The sequence below is a fragment of the Pteropus medius genome, unplaced genomic scaffold (assembly GCF_902729225.1).
Source record: "Pteropus medius unplaced genomic scaffold, Ma_sr-lr_union100, whole genome shotgun sequence".
In the NCBI taxonomy this organism is placed as follows: Eukaryota; Metazoa; Chordata; class Mammalia; order Chiroptera; family Pteropodidae; genus Pteropus; species Pteropus medius.
In genome coordinates this window covers 17,246,939-17,267,059 of record NW_024349802.1, presented here as the reverse complement: position 1 = coordinate 17,267,059, position 20,121 = coordinate 17,246,939, and the positions used below count along the sequence as shown (strand labels likewise).

Genomic DNA, 20,121 nt, shown 5'->3' with positions numbered 1-20,121 from the left:
AGCCTGCACATAACATGCCTTCGGTGTGAATTATTCTTGATTTACAGATGAAAGAAGAGAGCAGAGAAGGAAGTCACTTCTTAAGGTCACAGCCCATTAGTGGAAATGCTGACCCTTGAACCCAGGAATCCTGGCTCTAAGCCAGTTCTTTCCACTTCTGTACTGCCTGGGAGGACAGTTTTCTTGCCATTTCTAGGGAATATCAATCCAAGTTCTGGTGTCCCAACCCAGGGAGGGTATCCAAGGCAATCACAGGCCCAGCTCTTACTGGTAGCAGAACTCCAGTGGCTGCCACCCCACAGACACCCACAGCCCGAGTCAGCATGACACTAGCATTGCATGGCTTGGTCTCCCTCATTCCAGAATCACTCAGCATCTTTCAGAGCAGGTCCCCAAAGGCCCTGCAATTACTCCCACTCTTCCAGAAGTGAGGAGGGTAGGGATGGGGATAATTAAGGAGGAGGCTGACAGGCCCTTCGTCATCACCAAGAATATCTCCCACCTCCTGAAGGCATTTGTGTCCTAGGTTTGATTGTGCATTCTCTCTCATGATCAGAAAGCTGCTCACTTCATCACTTAACTCTTTCAGCCTTCTGTGAAGTTCTGGTCAGAAGCAGGGCTTAGAAGATACTGATACAGGAGGACGGGAGCTTCATGAGGGCAGGGAACTTGTATGACTTGCTCACTGCTACATCTCCAGTTGTTAGGGCAGCACTGGGCACACAGGTGATGCTCAGTAGATATTTGTTAAGTGAATGAACTAAAAGCTTACCTTGCGTCAAGAACTTATTCTAGCTCTCTATATTATAGGGACTGTTAAAAGCCAATTTGACACGCTAGGCAACCAAGGTTCCGAGAGTTAAGAGACTCACCCGAGGTCAAAATTTAGTAAGTAGTGGAGGCAGGACTGAAAGCACCAAATGGGGAAAGATTAGGATTGGGAATTCAGGCAGGAAGGTAAAGATGTTGGTTATTCTAGAGATGTAAACGTGAGGGCAATTGCAACACTAGGAAATGTGTTTACCAGGGAAGGGCGAGAGGAAGACCATGCAACACATTTTCAACCAAGTGCAAAGTCCAGATTCCCAAGGTGATCAGGGTCCATGAGGACATCGTACAATTTGCAGATTCAGGCGGGCTTCCCAGTGCATAACTCAGGGTCTTGCTGCAGGAAGCACTTAGGGACCTGGCACTGTGGGATCGATGCTCACTGTAAGGGAAAGGTCTTTTTTCTTCAAGGACCCGAGTAGCACGCAGGACCTGGGCCCCAGGAGGTGAGGGGCAGAGAGCCCTGGAGTGAGAGTCATAAGTCCAGTCCTGCTCTGCTCCTGCACGCACTGGTTCTCACGCAAGTCTCTTCTCTCTGGGCCTTACTTTTCCCTCCTATATAATGGGGGCTGATACTTTATAATTTAGAGTCACTTCTGGGATCCTCCCACCTCTAACACCTGTGTGATTATACATACAATAAGTAGTTGTAGAGTCACAGCATCTTAGAAATGGTCACCTAGCCCAATCCAACATAGGAATTCCTGCTCCAGCACTTGAGCAGATGGTTAAAGGTTCTGTTGAACAGTTCAAGACCTGTGGTTCTTAACCAAGGATGATTTTACTTCCTGGGGATACTTAGCAATGTCTGAGATATTTTTGGTTGTCACAGTGGGAAGGGGGTATGTTATTAGCATCTTTTCAGGAAAGGCCAGGGGTGCTGCTAAACACCCTGCAATGCACAGGACAGTCCCTACACCGAAGAATTATCTGGCCCAAAATGTCAATAGTGCCAGGGCTGAGAAACTCTGCTCTAGGCAAAGTTATTCATTTCATTTTGTGGGAACTCCTGGCCCTGGGCCTTTGTAGCTATGTCAATCTTGATAAGAAGACACACTCCCTGTAACTGCCTCCCTGGCCTTAGATCTGCCTTGCAGGGAAACTAGAAGGAAGGGCCTTCTTCACTCCTCCCTAAGACAGCTATTCAAACATCTGGGGATGGCTAATCATAGCGATTCAGCCAACAATGATCACCTGCAGAGTGAATACTGGTGGGGCCTATGTCAGGAGCGGAAGTTCTCAGGGAGCAGGCCAAGATGTGAATGTAAGCTGGAAGGGACTGGGGTGCAAACAAAGGGCTGTGGGGACTCAGGGAGGCAGGAGTGTGTTAAGTTGTGGGTGGGGTCGGGGTTGTCTGAGGAGTTTATAAAGTGGGTAGTGACTAAACTGGGCCCAGAATGATAAGATTTGCAAAGGAGGGCATGGGAAGACAAGTTCTTATCGAAGACACGGTATGCGAACAAAACCCAGAGGCACGAGGGCCATGAGTTTATTTGAGGGGCCGAACACCATCCTGGTCTCAAGGCCAGGCCTAGGTCCGCCCCTGCCCACCTACCTATGCACCCTGGCCACGCTGGCTCCCCTCAGTCTTCCACACCTGCCATTTCTTTGCCCACTGGCAGATTCTGTCCCCTCAGGTTGGCCCATCCCGTTCCTCCCCTCTGTGCCCAGTTAACATCCTTCAGATCCCAGCTCCCAGCCCTTCCTTAGGGACTTCCCTGATGCCCCTCCATACCCCTTTATGTACTCTCACAGTCCCATATTTCTCCTCCTTTTAAAACTTATCGTGGTTGACAGTTATGTGTATAATTATAGACACTGATCCCTCCCTCAGTGGACTATAGGGAAATGAGGGTAGGGCTGTGACTGGAACTCCCTATGGACCCTGGCACAGAGCTAGCACATGGTAGGGGCTCAAGAAATAGTTGCTATTGGATGAGGAAACATTTGAAAGCTGGCAGTTTAAGTGTTGGGTTGGTTCAAGGCTAGAAAGGCAGTTCGAGACTTCAGTGAAAGGGTCTTCAGTGCTAGGCTACACTAGTGGGTAGGGATGGGCCCAAAGACCTCTCAACAGGGCTGTGCCAAGAACACTGTGATGCCCAGGAAGACGGACTGGGCAGAGGATGGAGGACTGAGCAGAGCTTGGAGACTGATGCAAGAATCCTAGAGCCAGAGGGCTGGACCCTGGGAAGGGGAAGAGGGAAAACAGCCCTGATTTGCTTCTTAGAGACTGCTGGTTCCCTCCCATTCCTTCTTGTGCCTCCTGAGAGTCTGTGGGAAGACCTGAGAAGTAGTAGTCTGGTGTGATACTCTGAGATGTGGGGAGAAAGGAGGGCACAGGGAGGAGGGGTCGAGGCTGTGTTGCTGCAGACACCCTACCACCCAGGCATCCCTCTGAGGTTCTCTGACCCCTCGGCCTCATTCAGCCCAACCTCCCACCCTCCGGCAGAGCCAGAGGAGTCTGCTCGGAGCACTGCCAGGGAAGCAGGCCAGCTGAGCAGCGGGTGGAGGTGCACAGGGACGGAAGGCAGATTACATGTCACTTCATATTAACCACATCGGCAACTTTCCCGATCCACCCAGAGAGGGGCGAAGTAATTGCAATTTTGAGGAAAAGCCAAAAGCAAAGATAACTCTGAAATAAAAGGAGATCGTATCTCCTTTCCAGTCATCGGTGGATTGGAATGCCTGAAGGAGGGTCAGATTTGCTTACCTGTGAGGTACATCTCCTCTCCTTCAGTGAACATCTGGTGGCAGCGTACACATCTGGCACAGGTTGGGTGGTAGTGCTTCCCTCCTGCCTATGGAAATAAAAAGCACAGGAGGTCAGAGCTGGGGCTGCTGTCCAGTGGGATTGGGTTTGAACATTTCCAGGGCACATAAGTATTGCTGGTGTCTTCATGGCCCCGAGGTTGGATGGGAGTCTACCCGGGGGAGTTCAGAACCATATAAAAGTCTGCCCAGGAAGCTTGGTGATTCCACACCAGGCGTCCCTGATGGCACTTTAGGGGACTTCTCTGGACACCTGCACTTCTATTCTGGCAATATAATAGCCCTTTGGAGGCCACTGGTCCCACCTCCTCATTTCCAGTGAGAAAATAATCCTGCTTTGAGGACATCCTAATATTTTCTGCCAAATGGAGCCCTTACCATTAGTGGTACAAGAGATGATTTTAAGTGGCACATGGACCCAGGATTTAATAACAATTGCATTAATGAAAAAAATGATCTCCTTTTCAAAAAAATGATCTCTTTTACAAGTTTGGTACAGTGTGTCTTTTAACATCTATTAAAAACTTACTAACCTACCTTTTTAAGAATAAGAACAGGTGTGAGGCTGGAGCCTTCATGTGCAATCGAATCTAGCTAGAACTATATTTATTTTTTGGTTACCAGCAATATGTCAAGTGATCCTGGTTTTCCTGTTATGTTATATAAATTTTCTTATATGTTAGTGAGCCAATTAAAGACAATTTCAAGTATTAGTTAAGAATGAGTACACAAGGTTTACAGACATGGCAGAAATTATGAGAATGACATGTGAAGAACAGAATTTTCGTACTCAATGGACAAATAAAGGGACCTGCAAAGCCACTACCTGTTGGAGAGCCTCTGACCTCCAGACGACTCCTATGATTGTTGTACCTGGGTGCCTCTGCCCCTATCCCCAGCTTGCCCCAGCCTGGCCTTGGTGAGCCCCCTTCTTTATTCCCACTTTCCTTTTCTACCATTATTTAAAGTAAAAAGAAAAATGATCTGCAGCTGCAGAAATAGCTTCAGAGAGGTTGTGACTCAAAGTCCACTGGAAGCCAGTAGCAATGTTGGAGCTGGATCTGTGAGAGCCAGTCACCAGCCTAGCATCACTTCTGTGCTGACAGTTCTGACACTGCAGTCCCAGCCAAGGGGTCTTGATGCGTCAGGCAGGGCACTTCAGTGGTGGCTCCAGAATTTCTATATGAGAGAAGCTTGGTGCAGGAATTGGGTTAGAAGGTGGGGCTTGTTCTGAAGGTATATTTTACATGTTACGGCAAGGTTTTATGGAGGAGGGTTATGCTTAGGGGAAATTGATGGATATTGGGTTGGGGGGGGGGTGTTAAAGCCCCTCCCTAATCCCCAAGCTATCACCTGACCTGATGCTAATGGGCTCCTTCCAATTCCAGAAGTATAATTGTATGTTGCTGAAGGTCTATTTCCGAACCTTTTTATTGCAGGGGGAGGGGGTTGGGCAGGGCCTTGCCTATTCTGGAAATACTTGATTTATTCTAAAAATTTAGCAAAAATGTGGAAAGGGCAGATTTTTTTAAAAGAGAAAAAAAACCCCTCTGATATCCTTTGTTTTCAGTCTTGGTTGTTTGCGTGGCTCCCACCAATGATAAAATGTCTTTATCACCACAAAGAAAACTGTTCAAACTTCAGAAGGTGCCTGCTATTGTCCCGAGCTGAGGCGCTGTGGCACTGATTCTCCCATACCATGACAAGGATAATCGGTTTAATTAGTAGCCTCTTCCTACTTTGTGTCTCTTTATCACTGGAATTACAGACCTATTTTCCAGGGTGGCAACAGCACGTTGGCAAAACTAAAGCTTGGCATCTTCCTAAATGTCATGCCCCACCACTCAGCCCCAGCCGAAAGAGGCTTTGTGCCCACCTCAGCACCCTGGCTACAGATGGCATTGAAACAACTATAGGGAGAGAGAGAGGCTGCCAGAGCAGCTGGCGCCAGCATAAGAGAAACCAAGTCAATGAGATGAGACATTCTGTCCGTTAACAAACTGAAGTCAAGAAAATAGTGAAGGAAAATGGCAAAGAATTAGCACCTGAAAAATAGGGCCATGTTGAAGAAGACTAAGAACCACACTCAAGGTTAGGAAAAGCAGCATAGGGGCACCAGGTCTGTGGTTTTCCAGACTAAGAAAGAAGGAATGTGACTGGTACTTAGCATACTCAGCTCTGTTACCGAGGAAGTGTGGGGTGGCCCGGGAAGGGAATGGGAAAGGGAAATGAAATTTAATTAAGTGCCTATTGTGTACCTGGCAGTATGTTGGGCCCTATTGTGGGCAACTGTTATTTTGGCCTGGCCAACATCCTTCCTCCTTATGCCAGAAATAGCATCAAGCCTTTCCTGGGTGGGACTTCCATTTCTCCACGTCAGTTCGTGTGGTTAAGTAGGGATGACCATAACTAATAAGTGGATTCCAACACTGATCCTAGATATTGGTTCAGAGATAGGCCTGAGATTGTCCAGTAGGAGTCAGTCCTAGGTTGCTTGCTGAGCTATTAGAAAAGAGAAGCTCTCCTTCCATTGGGGATGCTGGCTGATAGGAAGGATGTAAGCCTGGAGTGACTGGTGTCCAACTTCCCCATCATGAAGGAGAGCCTTCCTGAGAGTAAAGCCAACAGAAGAAAGTGGTGCCAAGATGGTGAGATATTCCAAATGCATTTGTTAGAGCACTGGATCCAGCTGTGCCTGAAGCCAGAACTACTACTGGGCTCTTTACCATGGGAACTGATAAATTTCCTTTTTGGCCTGAGCTATTTGAGTATAGTTTCTGCACTTGCAACCAAAAAAGGTCCTAACTATAAAGGAAAAACACACTCATTTGTGTCTCCTTAACTCTCACACTACTACTACACTCATAGCACTTCTGACACCAGATGTGTGAGTCCACCCCCCCGCCCTCCCCAAGCAATTCTTTGTGACACCAGCCGAGTATCCTACAATTTAACTCAATTCTGACACTTTCTACCTGGATAAAGCATCAGGCCTCACAGGTTAAAGGCTCAGTCCCACAAGACTGTTCCCCTCATGTCCCTATACACACTTCAGAAACCAGTCTCAAGTCCCAGATTGTCTCCTGTACTTCTGATCAACTGGCTATAAATTGGGGTTCCCGTGACCCCCAAGTTGGGTTTGGTAATTTGCTAGAATGGCTCATAGAACTCAGGGAAACACTTATGTTTACCAGTTTATTATGAAATGACATGATAAAGGAAACAGATGAACATCCAGATGGAAGAGATGCACAGGGCCACGTACGTGGATGGGGGAGGAGCTTCTGTGCCCTCCCATGGCGTACCACTCGCCCAAGGTCCACATGCTCACCAACCCAGAAGCTCTCTGCACCCTGTACTTTTGGGATATTGGAGGCTTCATAACATAAGCATGATCCATCATTAACTCAGACCCTCTCTCCTTCCAGGAGGATGTGGGATGGGGCTGAAAGTTCTAAGTGTCTAATTATGACTTATGACAAGAATTGCCTTATTAGAAAAAAAGACTCTCCTGTCACCCAGGAAATTCCAAGGGATTTAGGAGCTTGGTGTCAGGAACCAGGGTCAAAGACCAAATATTAGAACAAAAGATGCTCTTAGTGCACTTATCTCTTAGGAAATTACAGGGATTTTAGGAGCTTTGTGCCAGGACCTAGGGGCAGAGACCAATATATATATTTTCTATTATTTCACAGTAACATATCCTTTAGGAGTTAAATAATAGTAGTATTCTCATTGATAGGTAAAGACTCTAAGACTCAGAGAAAGTGACTTGCTTAAGGTTTCATGCTTAGACATGGTAAAATTGGGATCCAAGTCTGTTTTACTCCAACTGTGTTTTTTTTTTCATGACATCATATTACCTCGAAGACCCCTCAATGGCTGAGAGCTGTGGGCAGTGGTGTGGGACGTAGGAATGTGGAGTCCTAGATTTTGTTCTCTCTCTACCAGAAATACTGCATGTGACCTTGGAAAAGCATCACATATCTTGGGGCTCACTTTTCTCATCTGTAAAATGAGAAGGGTGAACTAGTTGATTGCTAAAAGTCTCTTCCAGTTCTAAGAAAAAAAAAAAAATCAATACGTCCAAGATGCTAATGGAGCCTCGTACAAATGGAATCAATTGAAATGCAGTCACAACAGCGGCCTGAGAACAGGAGGCTCCCACAATACTAAAAGACAGTAACAAGCAGGGAATAGACAACCACAACTGCCACTGACACAATTTCAGAGCAGCCTGGAAATGTTGGGACAAATTCCTGTCTGCAGCTCTGTGTGTAATCCAAGTTTTTCCTTCTTGAAAGAAAAGTCTACTTTTATGATCTCCCACCCCACCGACCCTTCACCTCACTACGATCTGGATGCCTCTCTCCCATAGTCCTGCAGACCCAAAAAACGGTTCTCCTGCAGGTGACTTTCCCCACACCCCACAGCATTTCCTAAGCCCAAACAGCCTTTAACTGCTCTGCAGAATCTGATCAACACTGTCCTCAGCCATCTTTTCTGAAGGTCTGTCTTCTCACCGCCCTTCCCCCAATCTCCCCACACACCCCAGGCTGCATTTCCTCATTCTGTGGTAACTGATAACTCCTTAGTCTCCTCCTGCCAGCTATAAGCAACTATTCCTAAGGCCACCTTCGGTGTGTGTTCTCCCTCTCCCTCTCCTCTCTCCCTTCCTCTTCCTCTCTTTCCTCTCCCCTTTCTTTCTTTCTCTCCTTCTCTCCCTCTCCCTCTCTCTTCTCTTAGAAATCCTGACGACTCTCATGATGCTGACTATCATTCAAATCCTAATACTTTTTAGGTTGGTCCCGCCAGGCCTGAGAGCTTTGTCTCTGAGCTCTGATCCACATTTCTGACAGCCCTCTTGAAACCATCCTGGAATTTCAATCACAACCTGTCCTAAACGGAGCTCACTGTGTTTCTGCTCAGAACATCTTTCCCTGCCACCCCTAGTTCTGCAGATGGCAACACCAGACTTCCTCTCATCCAGGCTTGACACTTTGGTGTAACTACTGGCCTCTTTCTTTTCTTTGAATCTTCATGTCTACAAGTTGCCCCAAAGTTGCAAAGCTATTGGAATTCTACTTCCATAATCATGGAGACATGGTGGTTGTCATTTCCTCTGTGACTATACCCCTTGAGTCCTTTCTGTGGGGTCATGGCCTCCTTGCTGGTCTCCTACTTCCAGTTTCTTTCCTCCAAATTTAGCCTGTGTACATCAGATAATTCCAGATAATTGTGTTATCCTGTCTAAAGTGCATCTCTAAGCAGGTCTCTTCTGCTACGTCTTTCTACAACCCCCCTTTGCCCAGAGAATTGTAAACTCGCCCTGGTATAGGGGCCTCAGAAACCTGGGCTCAGTACCCTACCTGTGCTCCTGTTTCATGCCTTATCATCTATGTTGCACTCTTACTGTTCCCTTCAAATGTTTAATAATTTATCAGTGCTGCACATTTATCTTATTCTCTCTCTCTCCCTACAATCTTTGAAAAATAAAATCTTATTATGTTGCTCGTTGGTTTAAAACTCTTTAATGGCTTCTCATTGCACTTACTATAAAATCCAAACTCCTGTAAAACCCTCTGTGATATGCTCTATATGATATACTTCATCTTCCCCCAGTCCCAATTTATATAATTCAGCCCCACTGGCCCTTTTCTCTATTCCATGAATGGGGCAAGCTCATTCTTCCTCTAGCTCTTCCCATGACGGCCTCCTTTCCATCCTCAGGGTTCAGTTTCAATGCATCCCTCAGAGAGTCCTTTCCTGGTTGCCACACTCTCTCCTGCTGAACTCAGACGTAGCTGCAGAATCCTTCTCAACACAGTACTGACTCCAGATAACCACAACCAATTGGCCAGATTTATGAGAATGAATGATTCTGTTCATAAGACCTGACGTCGTCTGCCGTCCCCCAACCACTGCCAAATGGGAAAAGTGAGGCCTAGACAGGCAAAGATATTCACCCCAAATCTGAGCATGAGTTAGCAGTTGAGTAAGTATTAGAGCCCAAGTGTTCCTACTCTTAGGCTGTTGTTTTTCCTTTACACCAAACTCTTTCCTGTTTTTAACTGCTCAAGGTGGGTGGTCCCAAAGCACAGATGGCTTCCTGGGCCCACAGGTGTGGGAAGGAAGGCCAGGAAGGCCAGTAGACAGGGGCTCAGGAAGGGTGCTGCAGGTTGTCTCTCACTGGCAGAGCGAGCTATGCATCAGAGGTGGAGGAGAGCAGTTGCCATGGCGACGGACTAGCCAGAGAAGGGCTTAGGGAGCAGGCTGCTAGACAAGCTGGTTCTTAAATCAGCACATTTACCAAATGCTTAAAAAATAAAAAATGGCTTCCATCCTCTAGCAGGGTTGGGAAGAAAAATCATAATTGTTATTCCCCAGTAATCTCTCTGGGTCTGATTCCAGAGAAGTAACTGATATTCCCATTACAGTATTTTTGAACCAGGAATAATTTTGTCCAGCTTCTCATTTTGGGTTATCTGCTCAAGGTCAAGTAGCAAGCTAAGCTGGAACAGAGGAAGTTGGGGAGGTGGAGGCTATGGAAGAAGGGGGATGCGGTGACTTTTCTCCACCTCCAGTGATGACTTTTTGGAATCACAGGCCATCCAGCTCAAACACCTTCATGGTTAATTGGTTACTTGTACCCACTCACCTCCAATACCCTGCCGCTGATGTATCGGTCACATGTCTCGCATTTAATGCCAAACTGGGAGTGGTAGTCGGACTCGCAGTACGGAACACCATCCCTGCAAAAGGAAATCCACACAGGAAGAGGAAGTTGGGGGGTCTGCGGGGGCGTCATGTGGAGGTTCCAGTACCTGCAGCCAGTGGAGACTGGGCCAAAATTAGAAGCACGGGGGAGCTCGTTAAAAATGCAAACTCCCAAGACACCCCTCAGATCTCTGGAATTAAAGAATCTCTGGGAGGGAGGCCCGGGAATCTGTATCTTGGCAAACTCCCTGAGCAGGCCTGGAAACCACTGGTCTGCTGCTGGCCAGCTCGCTCTTTCCCATTCTCTTGCTTCCCCCTCCCCACAGGTTCTCCAGACCCACTCTCTTACCTTTACCCTAGAGGGCTCTTTTTAAAAATTATTTTAAAAAATTTATTAAGAGGTATATTATTTAGCATAGGTCATATCTGCACTTGGCACAAACAAAGGCATAAAGGATAAAGTCTTCACCCTCCTCTCAGCCCCTCCCAGTTTCTCTTCCAGGAAAACCAGGAGGCAATCAATGTGATCAATTTTTTACATATCCTTCAGGGCTCCTTTTCTAATGAAAAATTTCACCTGTAGTGAAAGAATCATCTGACTGTGCTGCTGGACCAATAGATAATAGGAACCTTCTCTGACTAGCTTTGTGCTCCATTTTTTTGCCCAGCACTTATTAAGTTATCAGGCAGTAATAAGATTATTGTTAATTATTCTTATACTAATCCCTACTACTGATAGCCACTCACATTTATTGCTTGGTGTGTGGCAGACCCTCTGATGGTGTTTTACATAGATTATTTCATTTAGTCTTTATGGCAGCCCTATGAGTTGAGAACTATCAGTTCCCCTATTGTGTGGATGAGAAAACTCAGCTCAGTTGACCCAGAGGTGGATTCACACCCAGGTGGTCTGGTTTCTTGGGGTTAAAGGATATGGCTCCAGTGTGTCCGAGAGCTCAGCACAGTGCTAGCCTGCAGTGAACACTCAGTAAGTGCCAGCCAGATGGATCCCCGTGCTTGCTGAGAGGGGTCTCCAAGGAGCATCTTAAACACCAGTGTGGAGCTAGTTGGGGGCATCAGAGAGCTCAGCCCAGCTCTGGGTCTGGCCTAGTTTTAAGACAGTTAGAGCTGATAACATCTCTTTGAAGTGCTGATGACATCTATGAGGAGAGAGGAACATTTCTCACACTTTGGGTATAACAGAACTGACTCACACATAGAGAGCCTAAGGGACAGGCATGTCATTGTTCCATCTCCAAGTTGCCACCATGTTAGATTGCTAGGAGCCAACCTTGGGCAGCAGGGCAGTCAGTGTTTTCCAGAAGGCGTGGCAGCAGTGAGGACCAATGTCTAGCAAGTCTGGAGGTGAGCCTGCGGGCCCTTGAGACAAGCCTCTTACCCTGTCCAACCCTTCTACACTCTGTAGGTATGGGAGGGTGACTCTGCAATGGGATAAAGTCATCTGTCAGGAGGTAGGGACAATGAGCCAGCAAAGTTTGGGTATAAATGCCATCACCACCTCATTTGGACCCATGGGTTGGTAGGCCTTGGGGAATTTGTAATATACATGATTCTAAAAAGAAGCAGATGGTAAAAGTAAAATTTACTAAGTATTTATTAGGTATGAAGCACAGATCTCTGAGTCTTTACACAACCCTGTGAGGTAGCTCATCTTCTTATCTCCATTTTTATAAAAGACTCAAAGAAATTAAGTCTCTTTCCAACGCCATGCAAGCTGGGCCTGTAACCTGGGCATCGATGCCAGAGCCAGTGCCTATAAGCACCTGCCACTCTGTTGGCAGACAGATGGAGAGCCCAGAGACAGGCTGCAGAGGACCACAGAGCTCCACCTCGAGAGGAGCTCTGAACAAACCCTTACTCTCCTGGAGAATTTTGACCTAGGCTTCCAGAGTCAAGGACTCCTGGTGGTGAATCACTAAGGGCACTCCTTACTTGGCAGGCACAGAGGGATTGCCAAAATCCTACTAACATGACATGCAAAGCTCTCAGTGGTATGACCTCAGTTCACCTCTTCAGCCTTGGACCCTGCTGCACCTGTACACATGCCTGAACTCCAGCAAACAGGATGGACTTGTCTGATACCTTCCTGCCCTTGCCTAAGCTGGGCGTTCTGCCTAGATTTCCCTTCTTTGCATTTTCAAATCTTACCCCATTCCCTCTTACGAAGGTCCAGCTCAAATATCACCATCTTCCTTGAAGAACTCACAGATTCCAGATTCCACTTCCTGCTAGTTGGAAGCGATCCTTCCTTTCCCCGAATATTCCTAGCCCTTCACTTGGACCTCGGACACAGACCCATGCTGTCTGGCCAGCATCCATCCCCCTTCTGCCAGTAGCGACACCTCGCCTGCACTTCCTTCAGGAGCCACTCCTCCTGACTCGCAGTTACTATGAGCCACGCAGGGTGGCTCTCTGGCTCTAGGGGTCATATCCTCTTGGCCAGCGATTGATCAGGAATGGGAGTATGACCCCAGGGTGGCCAAGTCCAAGGCAGCTGTGGGACTTTTGGGGGAGTTCTTGGGTAAGAGGCCTCTCTCTGCTGGGCTTGCTCAGCTGAAAGAAATAAAGCCTGGAGTTGCTGGTGGTCATCGTTCAGGTCGGGCCTGCTTGAGAATACATTCAACAAAGAGGAACGCAGAGCTGAGAGAGACAGACAGAGACACTTCTAAAGTGCTGATGACATCTTCAAGCTTCTGGATTAGGCCAGGCCCGAAGACAGCATGCCCCTGGGCTTCCCATTCCTATGAGTCAGTAACTTCCCATTTTTGCTTTTAAGCGAGTTTGAGTTGGATTCATGGTGATGCTGTCACTTGTGATCAAAAAAGGTCTTAAAGAATAAAACTTCTCTTGAACTCCCTATCACATATTCCCTGGTGTCATAATTATGTATATAGCTTATCTCCCTTATTAGACTATAACTTTCCTGACAGCAGAAACCATGTATGTTGCACTTTACATGCTTACTACGCCTTAGCATTGGGCTGGAGAATGGTACCTAGGAAATGTCTGGGGTCATAAAGTATCAAAGCTGTGAGGGTTTGTGGCCATAATTTCTTTTAGGTACTTGAGTATACAAATGTGATCACTAGGCCTGACAGTGAGGGAGCTTGTCTAGTGCTGCAGTGTGCAGGTCACTGGGGGCTGGGCCCTTGCTCCGGATAACTTTGTGTGCCCATCATCTCCTCTCATCTCTGTTAGATTCATTCAATTACTATGGGTCGGGCACTGTGCTAAAGGCAGCAGTGAATAAAACAAAGTCCCCACCCTGGCGAAGACAGATATTAAATATTATCAAGTTATTTACTCCCCTGAGCCTCAGTTTCCACAGCTTTTAAAATGGGGATAAGTACTTCATGGGGATAGTTATGGGGTTTAATGTGATAATCTATATACAGCAGTTAGTATGTTCCTTGTACATAATAAAAACTCAATAAATGGTAGCTAGTATTATCATTATTTAAAAGTTAACGTGGATAAATATATAACTGCAAATGATGTTAGCTTGGATAAAGGAAACAAACAGAGCACTATGAGGGCCAGTATTGGGGGACTGGAGGTGGTAAGAAATGGTTTGAGGCCCCCTCTGAGGAGAGGGCATGGGACTCGAGACCAGAGGGAAGAGAAGGAGCGTGTGAAAAAGGAAGAAGAGCATCTCAGGCAAAGGAAACACGGCAGGAGGGCCCAAGAGTGGGCGAGATGCTGTTTGTGGCTGAAGTGTGGTAGTTGGATGGAAATGGCAGGAGATGCTACTGGAGATTCAGGCGAGGGCCAGAGTGGGCAGCTTGGGAGGATGCAGAGGCCCAGGAAGCTGGGGTGGGGAGGGGGAGAGAGACCCACTTGCTGATGTACTCTCCAGTGAGGATGACGCTGCAGGTCTGGCATTTGAAGCAGCTAACGTGCCACTGCTTATCCAGCGCCAGGAGAGACTGGCCGTGCTTGATCTCCTCCTTGCACCCAGCACAGTCTGCAAAGACAAGAGGACACTGCTGAGCAAAGCATCCTGGGCCCCTTGACCACTGCCATCATCTCATGCCCAAGTCAAGGACACCCCACTGTGAACACCAGTTTCCCACAACTGCTCCCACCCTGGCACTAGCACCTGTCTAGAGCTCCACCAGGTAGGAGAGAAGGCCACCGGAGCCTTGGCCTCTCGACAAGGTGTCTCGGCATGAGAGAGAAAGAAGGAGAAACCTCCTAGGGTTTCTCCGGAAAATTCCCCTTGTCCTCTTGACCACTGTTCATCCAAAGCAGACCCCACACAGCTCCTGGCCTGCCCTCAATTAGCTAAGTAAGCTGCTGCTGCTCTCCATGACCTGGAGACCTGCAGTGTCAGCTCCACAGACTACACCCAGACCCGCTGAGTGTTATCAAGATCTTGGCTCACAGTAAGGTTTGGGAAGCACTGCTCCAGGGGATATGCTTAGTATCTACTTTTTCTTACCCTTAGCCTGATGCTCAATGGCCAGGACTGTGTCTATGTTTTGTGGTTAAATCTACTCAAAGCATATTTGCTGAATGAGTATGAATGAGCAGGCCTTATGGTGCCCAGGCAGAGGGTAGAATTTACCACGTCTGCCCCCTCCTCTATGTGCTTCTGTACAAAACATTTGCATCCCCGAGCAGGAAGGATTAAAGAGTCTGATGAGACTGTCCCAAACCAGAAAGATGACCTCACTCTCCGTCCCCATCACCCTGGAACGTGTACTGGGGCCACAGAATGTGTGGGTCCTGGTGGCTGCCTATTGCTCAATCAATGTCTGGGGAGAGGCAGGAAATGGAGCCAGAGTCCAAGGTACTTGGGAGATGCTGGGAATTGAGGTCCAACCGACCGGATGGCCCACTCTGGAGGAGGAAAGGGTCATGGGGCAAAGTTTACCAGAGGACAAGCCTCCCTCTTGGTGCCACAAGATAAACACACACACTTTGGAGCAGCGGAGAGAAAGAGACTGCACATCACGGTGGGAGAGCCTGGCTGGAAGCCCTCACATCCAGCTGGGAGCCAGTCCTGGGAGAGCAGTCCGCATGTCTAGGAATGGGGGTGTGCCCCTGCAGGCGGTGGGGAGAGTCTGAGTCCTGATGAAGTGTTCTGGGAGGCAGCTCCCACAGTACATGCCTTTGGCTACTCAGTCTTTCTAACATCTTGTAGAGCTTGGGAAGGTCTTTGAGTACAAAATTTTTCAAGCCCCAGGCCTTCAGGTGAGGGGCTGGGAAAATGGTTTTGGGGTTTATTTATTTTTCTTCCTTTTCTCCTAGGATAAGTCTACCTGTTGCCCCCATCCCAGTAATCGCACGCTTCAGAATATAATAGTTTAGAGAGGTCAGACACCCTCCCCTTTTACAGACAGGAGTCTGAAGTGATTTGCTCATGCTTGGCATAGGGTTCAGGTGTCTGGCCTAGCTTTCTAGGTCACAAAAATCTGCACCTGTGTCTCTGTGGGCCTCCCCATAGTCCCATCCAATGCAGGAATCTATAGCATTCTTGATAGATAGGCACCATCCACTGCTTAGTCGCTTCCAGGGGTGGGCAGCTCACTTCTTTTGAAGAAGCCCACTTTGCCTTTGGATAGACAGACTGCCTGACGATCTTTATATGGAGCTGATACCAACTCCTTGTGATGCTCCCTATTTTATGCAACCAAGAATAATCTACCTCTTTTCCCACATGACATTGCCTTCAAATATTTAAAGACAGCTACAGTTTCTCTCTTCCCCTGCATTTCTTACATTTCACTTTTCCTTGATTGAAATGGTCATGCACTGACCAAATTTGCTTGTGGATTCCATGGAGATTGGCACGTCATTGGCCAATGACACAATTCTCTACCGCTCCAATAAAACATATTTGAAGAGCTGCATTCTTTCATGGCCACATTCTAGTAACGAGTCCCATCTCTCTAAGTTGTAATGACCTGTCTGGACTGAGTTTAGCCCCTTGAGTTAAAATTTAGGAGGCAGTACAGTGTAGTGGTTAGAGGTTGGGCTAAGAGGTTAGAGTGAGGGGTGAGAGGCTGGCTGAGGGGAGATTCCGGGCTCCCCCCATTTGCTAGCTGTATGACTAGGCCCCAGCCCCCTCATCTGAATGTTTTCCTTATAACACTGGTGTGAAGATGAATTGAAATCAGGTCTGTAAGGACTTAGCACAGTGCTTGGCACATATGTGCCCCCAAAGTGGTTGTCGTAATATTTCACATTCTCATGTTTTTAACCCATATTCTCTGAATTTTCCAATAACTGATCTGAGGCCAGAAGCAATATCCCTGTTGTGGGAAGGCCTGCTGACCCCTCCCGAGAACTCTGGGATGCCTTCTCCACGTGGTTTTTCTTTTCATGTTAAACTGTAGGTCCTCCATTGTCCTGGCCTCATTTTTATTAGGACCTTTTTCTCCCTCTTCTTCCTCTTTTCACTTTTGGTCACCGATGGAGCCTCAGGCACCCCATCCAGGAGCCCACGAGTCTTGCGTCATAAGCAAGGTCAGGAAAACCACACCCTGTCCCGAGTTGGTTTCTGCAGAGCCAGCTGTCCCTTCTTCATATGTTCCTCTCTATTCCAAAATTACAACCTTCAGCTGGCAGAAAGTATGATGCCACCACCTGTTGCTCCCAAATCTCCCAGTTTACTGAGGTCTTTAATGACCCCAGACAGTTATTTTCAGTTTTTCTTGACTGCGTCATTCACTCCACCTAGATCAGCAGAAATGGGCTTGTGAGTCAGAGCAAGCTCCCCATCTTGTTTTAGGCAACTAATCCAGGAAGACAGCCCCTTTTCCAGTTAGCAAATCCTGTCTTTGGTATAGTGTGTTAATGGAACAGACTCCAGGGCCAGACTTCCTAGACTCACATCCTAGTTCCTTACTTACTATCTGTAGGACTTTGAGTGAGTCATTTATTTTCTTTAAATCTCAGTTTTCTCATCTGTAAAACAATTTCTCTTATCTCCCTCGTAGAGTTGTAATGATTAAGTGAGATATTATATATAGAAAATTGGGTGTATTGCCTGACAATAGTAACAGTCAGTCAATGCTAGCAGTGGTGATGGTGCTGACAGTGATGGTGGTGATGGTGATGGTGATGCTGCTGCCGCTGCTGATTCTTCTCAGTGAGGTCTGTGCAATGCCTGGCAACAGTAATAGTTAATTAATGTCAATTAGTGTTAGCAATGGTGATGGTGATGGTGACGGTGTTGGCAGTTACTGTAGTGATGATGGTGATGGTTGTGATAGATAATGACGGTTATGTGATGGTGGTGATAGTGGTGACGGTGGTGATGGTGATGCTGCTGATTCTTCTCAGTGAAGTCTGTGAGGAAGCATTTCTTCTCCTGTGGAAAGTAACACAATTCTTTTCTCTTAACTGTTCCTGAGTATTCTTCCTGATCTCTTTTAAATACACATTGATCCTGCTTTTCCAGAAAGTCTATGTTCACTCTCCAGGGATGAAACTTTATAGTCCTCTAGATCAAAAATACACATTTTTGTCCTCTTATTTTTCCTTTCCATGATATGTTCTGCATCTTAGCACTCTCTAGAACTTGGTTTTGGTACCCTCTATCCTTTAGGAACTCAGCAGACCTTCCAATACCCCCTCTAGTCACTTGCAGCATGGATAGTGACCCCCCTTTGGGGAGAAAACATTTCTATGAAACATATGCTCTGTAGATCCACAGACTGACGTCTTTACTTCGTGAGTAATAAGATGAGTCATAATCCTGGGTACTCCTCCCATGTACTGCCCAAGTGCTCATTTGCTTCTCATTATTCATTCTTTCTCATCTTCTTCTACCTCCTGATTTGCAGAATTATGGTGGAGACACTGAATATTCTCTCCTCAAGGACACACTCACATACAAGACTCCCACACTCAGCTGAGGAATCTCCCACCTGTCTGAGATCTGATGCACACAGTAACACACAACACAAGCTAAGAGAAATAACAGTAGATTCAAGAATCTTATTCTCAGTTCTCCTTCGGTGTGCTTTCTAGATTAACCCTTAATGTCAACAACATCCCTCACCATATATCTAGAGAGCATTTTACACACTATAATTATGTTAGTCTGAATCCTGTATACTAATACATTTGCTTCCTACAAAGCTCGGTAAACTGAGCCTTAGGGAAGCTATAGAACTGCTTTGCATCACACAGAAGGTTACAGGCTCCTGATTCCCAGCTTCCCTCTCTCTACTGCCTCACACATGGTCCCGCTGGTCTCTGGGTGCTTCAGCAGCATCAGTCACAGGGCTATGGTCCTGCATCCCAGCATCCTAAACTTGCTGTCATTCTGCATGATGCTTTCAAGGAGTTATGAAAGATAACAGTGGGTGTGTTCAGCCACCCTGAGACGGAAACCTGCTCAGAGCAGCAAACTGTTTTTGAGCATCACCGAGGACACTGAAAGAAGGGCTCTATATACTCTGCACGTAGATCTGACTCAACTAAAAGGGAGGAAGGGTGAGGGAGGGAGCCTTCCCATGGACTTTCTTCCTAGCTCATCAAACTGGCTGGATTCTAATGGAGTCCCTGGGAGCCAGATGCTGCTCACTTGTGGTTCCGTGCCCACGCACCTCAGGAGGATGCAGTCCCAGCACGCTGACTCTGCTGGTGCCATGGCTGACGGCTCCCAGCACCGGCACAGTGATGCAGCACAGGAGGCTAATGGTTTTCACTGATTCTGTCGACAAGTGAGTGTCACGTACCATGAAAGAACACTGGAGACTAGCATGGCTTACTGAGAGCCAGGGAGCCGGGTCCATGTGTGTGTGGGCACATGCCGTCAGCAGCCTGACAGGGGTGTCTGAAAACAGTGATTTGGACATCTTCCTGCCAGACACACTTGAGTGGAATGGACATTCCACAAATTAGGATGAGCATTCCAAGTTACACTCGTGATCCTTAGTTTTCCCCTGAATCTATAGTTTAGTGATAAAACATAACATTTACTATAGCATGGCAGAGGTCCCCCTTATCCCTAGATGGTGATCCTCAATCTAAGGAGCAGCGAATGAATCGTCCAGGAAGTTTATTAAGAATGAAATTTCTAGGTTCCATTCCTAGAAGTCTAAAGTGGGCCTAGAGATCTGCCTTTTTACCAGTTCTGCCATGAAGCTGATGCAGTGGTTCACGGAACACACTCTAAGAGATACTGGCATAGCCCTTGTGGTTTGCTCCCACATTTTCTCTTCTGTGGGACACATCCGAGTATTCTTTTTTAGTGGAGCTTGTAAAAATTGAGAACCACTGGCTGCAAAATACTTGATCAGCTCTGTTGGGGTGTCCCCTGGGAGCGTGGCTTGAGAGGGGAGATAAGATAAGGAGCCCAGCTCATCCCAGAAAAGGCCCACCCAATGGCACAGGCCATCACTGTTTATAGTCGGGCAGCTGCTCTCCCTGCATTTGTACTTAGAGAAGCTTGTGAGTCTGGGCTGTATGCCAACTGGGTCATGATTCAGGAGTCCTCCAGGGTTGGAACCTCCCCCACTTCCCTCCAGGCCTGCAGGAGCCATTAACGGAGGGAAGACAGGGGAGCCCTGGGAGATAGTGCCTGTGGACAGGGAGGTGCCAGTGGGGAGAACTTACGGCTTGGTCCACGGATCTTGATGGGCTTACTGCTGGTCATGGACTGGGAGCACGTCTGACACACACATTCCTTCCCGCTGAAGGTCACCTTGTCTCCAATGGGGAAAGGCTTCCTGAAAGAGGGATGAGGGAGAAATCAATACCTCTTCTCTGGAGGGATTCCATGTCTACTGGTGACCCGACAACACCTGTGCTCAAAGCTCTTTGGTA

General features: G+C 47.3%; 1 protein-coding gene across 3 annotated transcripts in view; it reads right to left on the bottom strand.

The window, feature by feature from the left end:
- The window catches only part of ABLIM3 (actin binding LIM protein family member 3), a 100,575-nt gene that overhangs the window by 34,911 nt on the left and 45,543 nt on the right, over nt 1-20,121 (bottom strand). For all 3 annotated transcript variants that reach the window (XM_039836498.1, XM_039836496.1, XM_039836497.1), the window contains exons 5-8: nt 19,912-20,024; nt 14,176-14,302; nt 10,259-10,352; nt 3,542-3,629 (exon numbers count right to left, since the gene is read on the bottom strand). In XM_039836498.1, the coding sequence (XP_039692432.1) occupies nt 3,542-3,629; nt 10,259-10,352; nt 14,176-14,302; nt 19,912-20,024 (422 nt within the window). The remainder of the gene's footprint in view (nt 1-3,541; nt 3,630-10,258; nt 10,353-14,175; nt 14,303-19,911; nt 20,025-20,121) is intronic.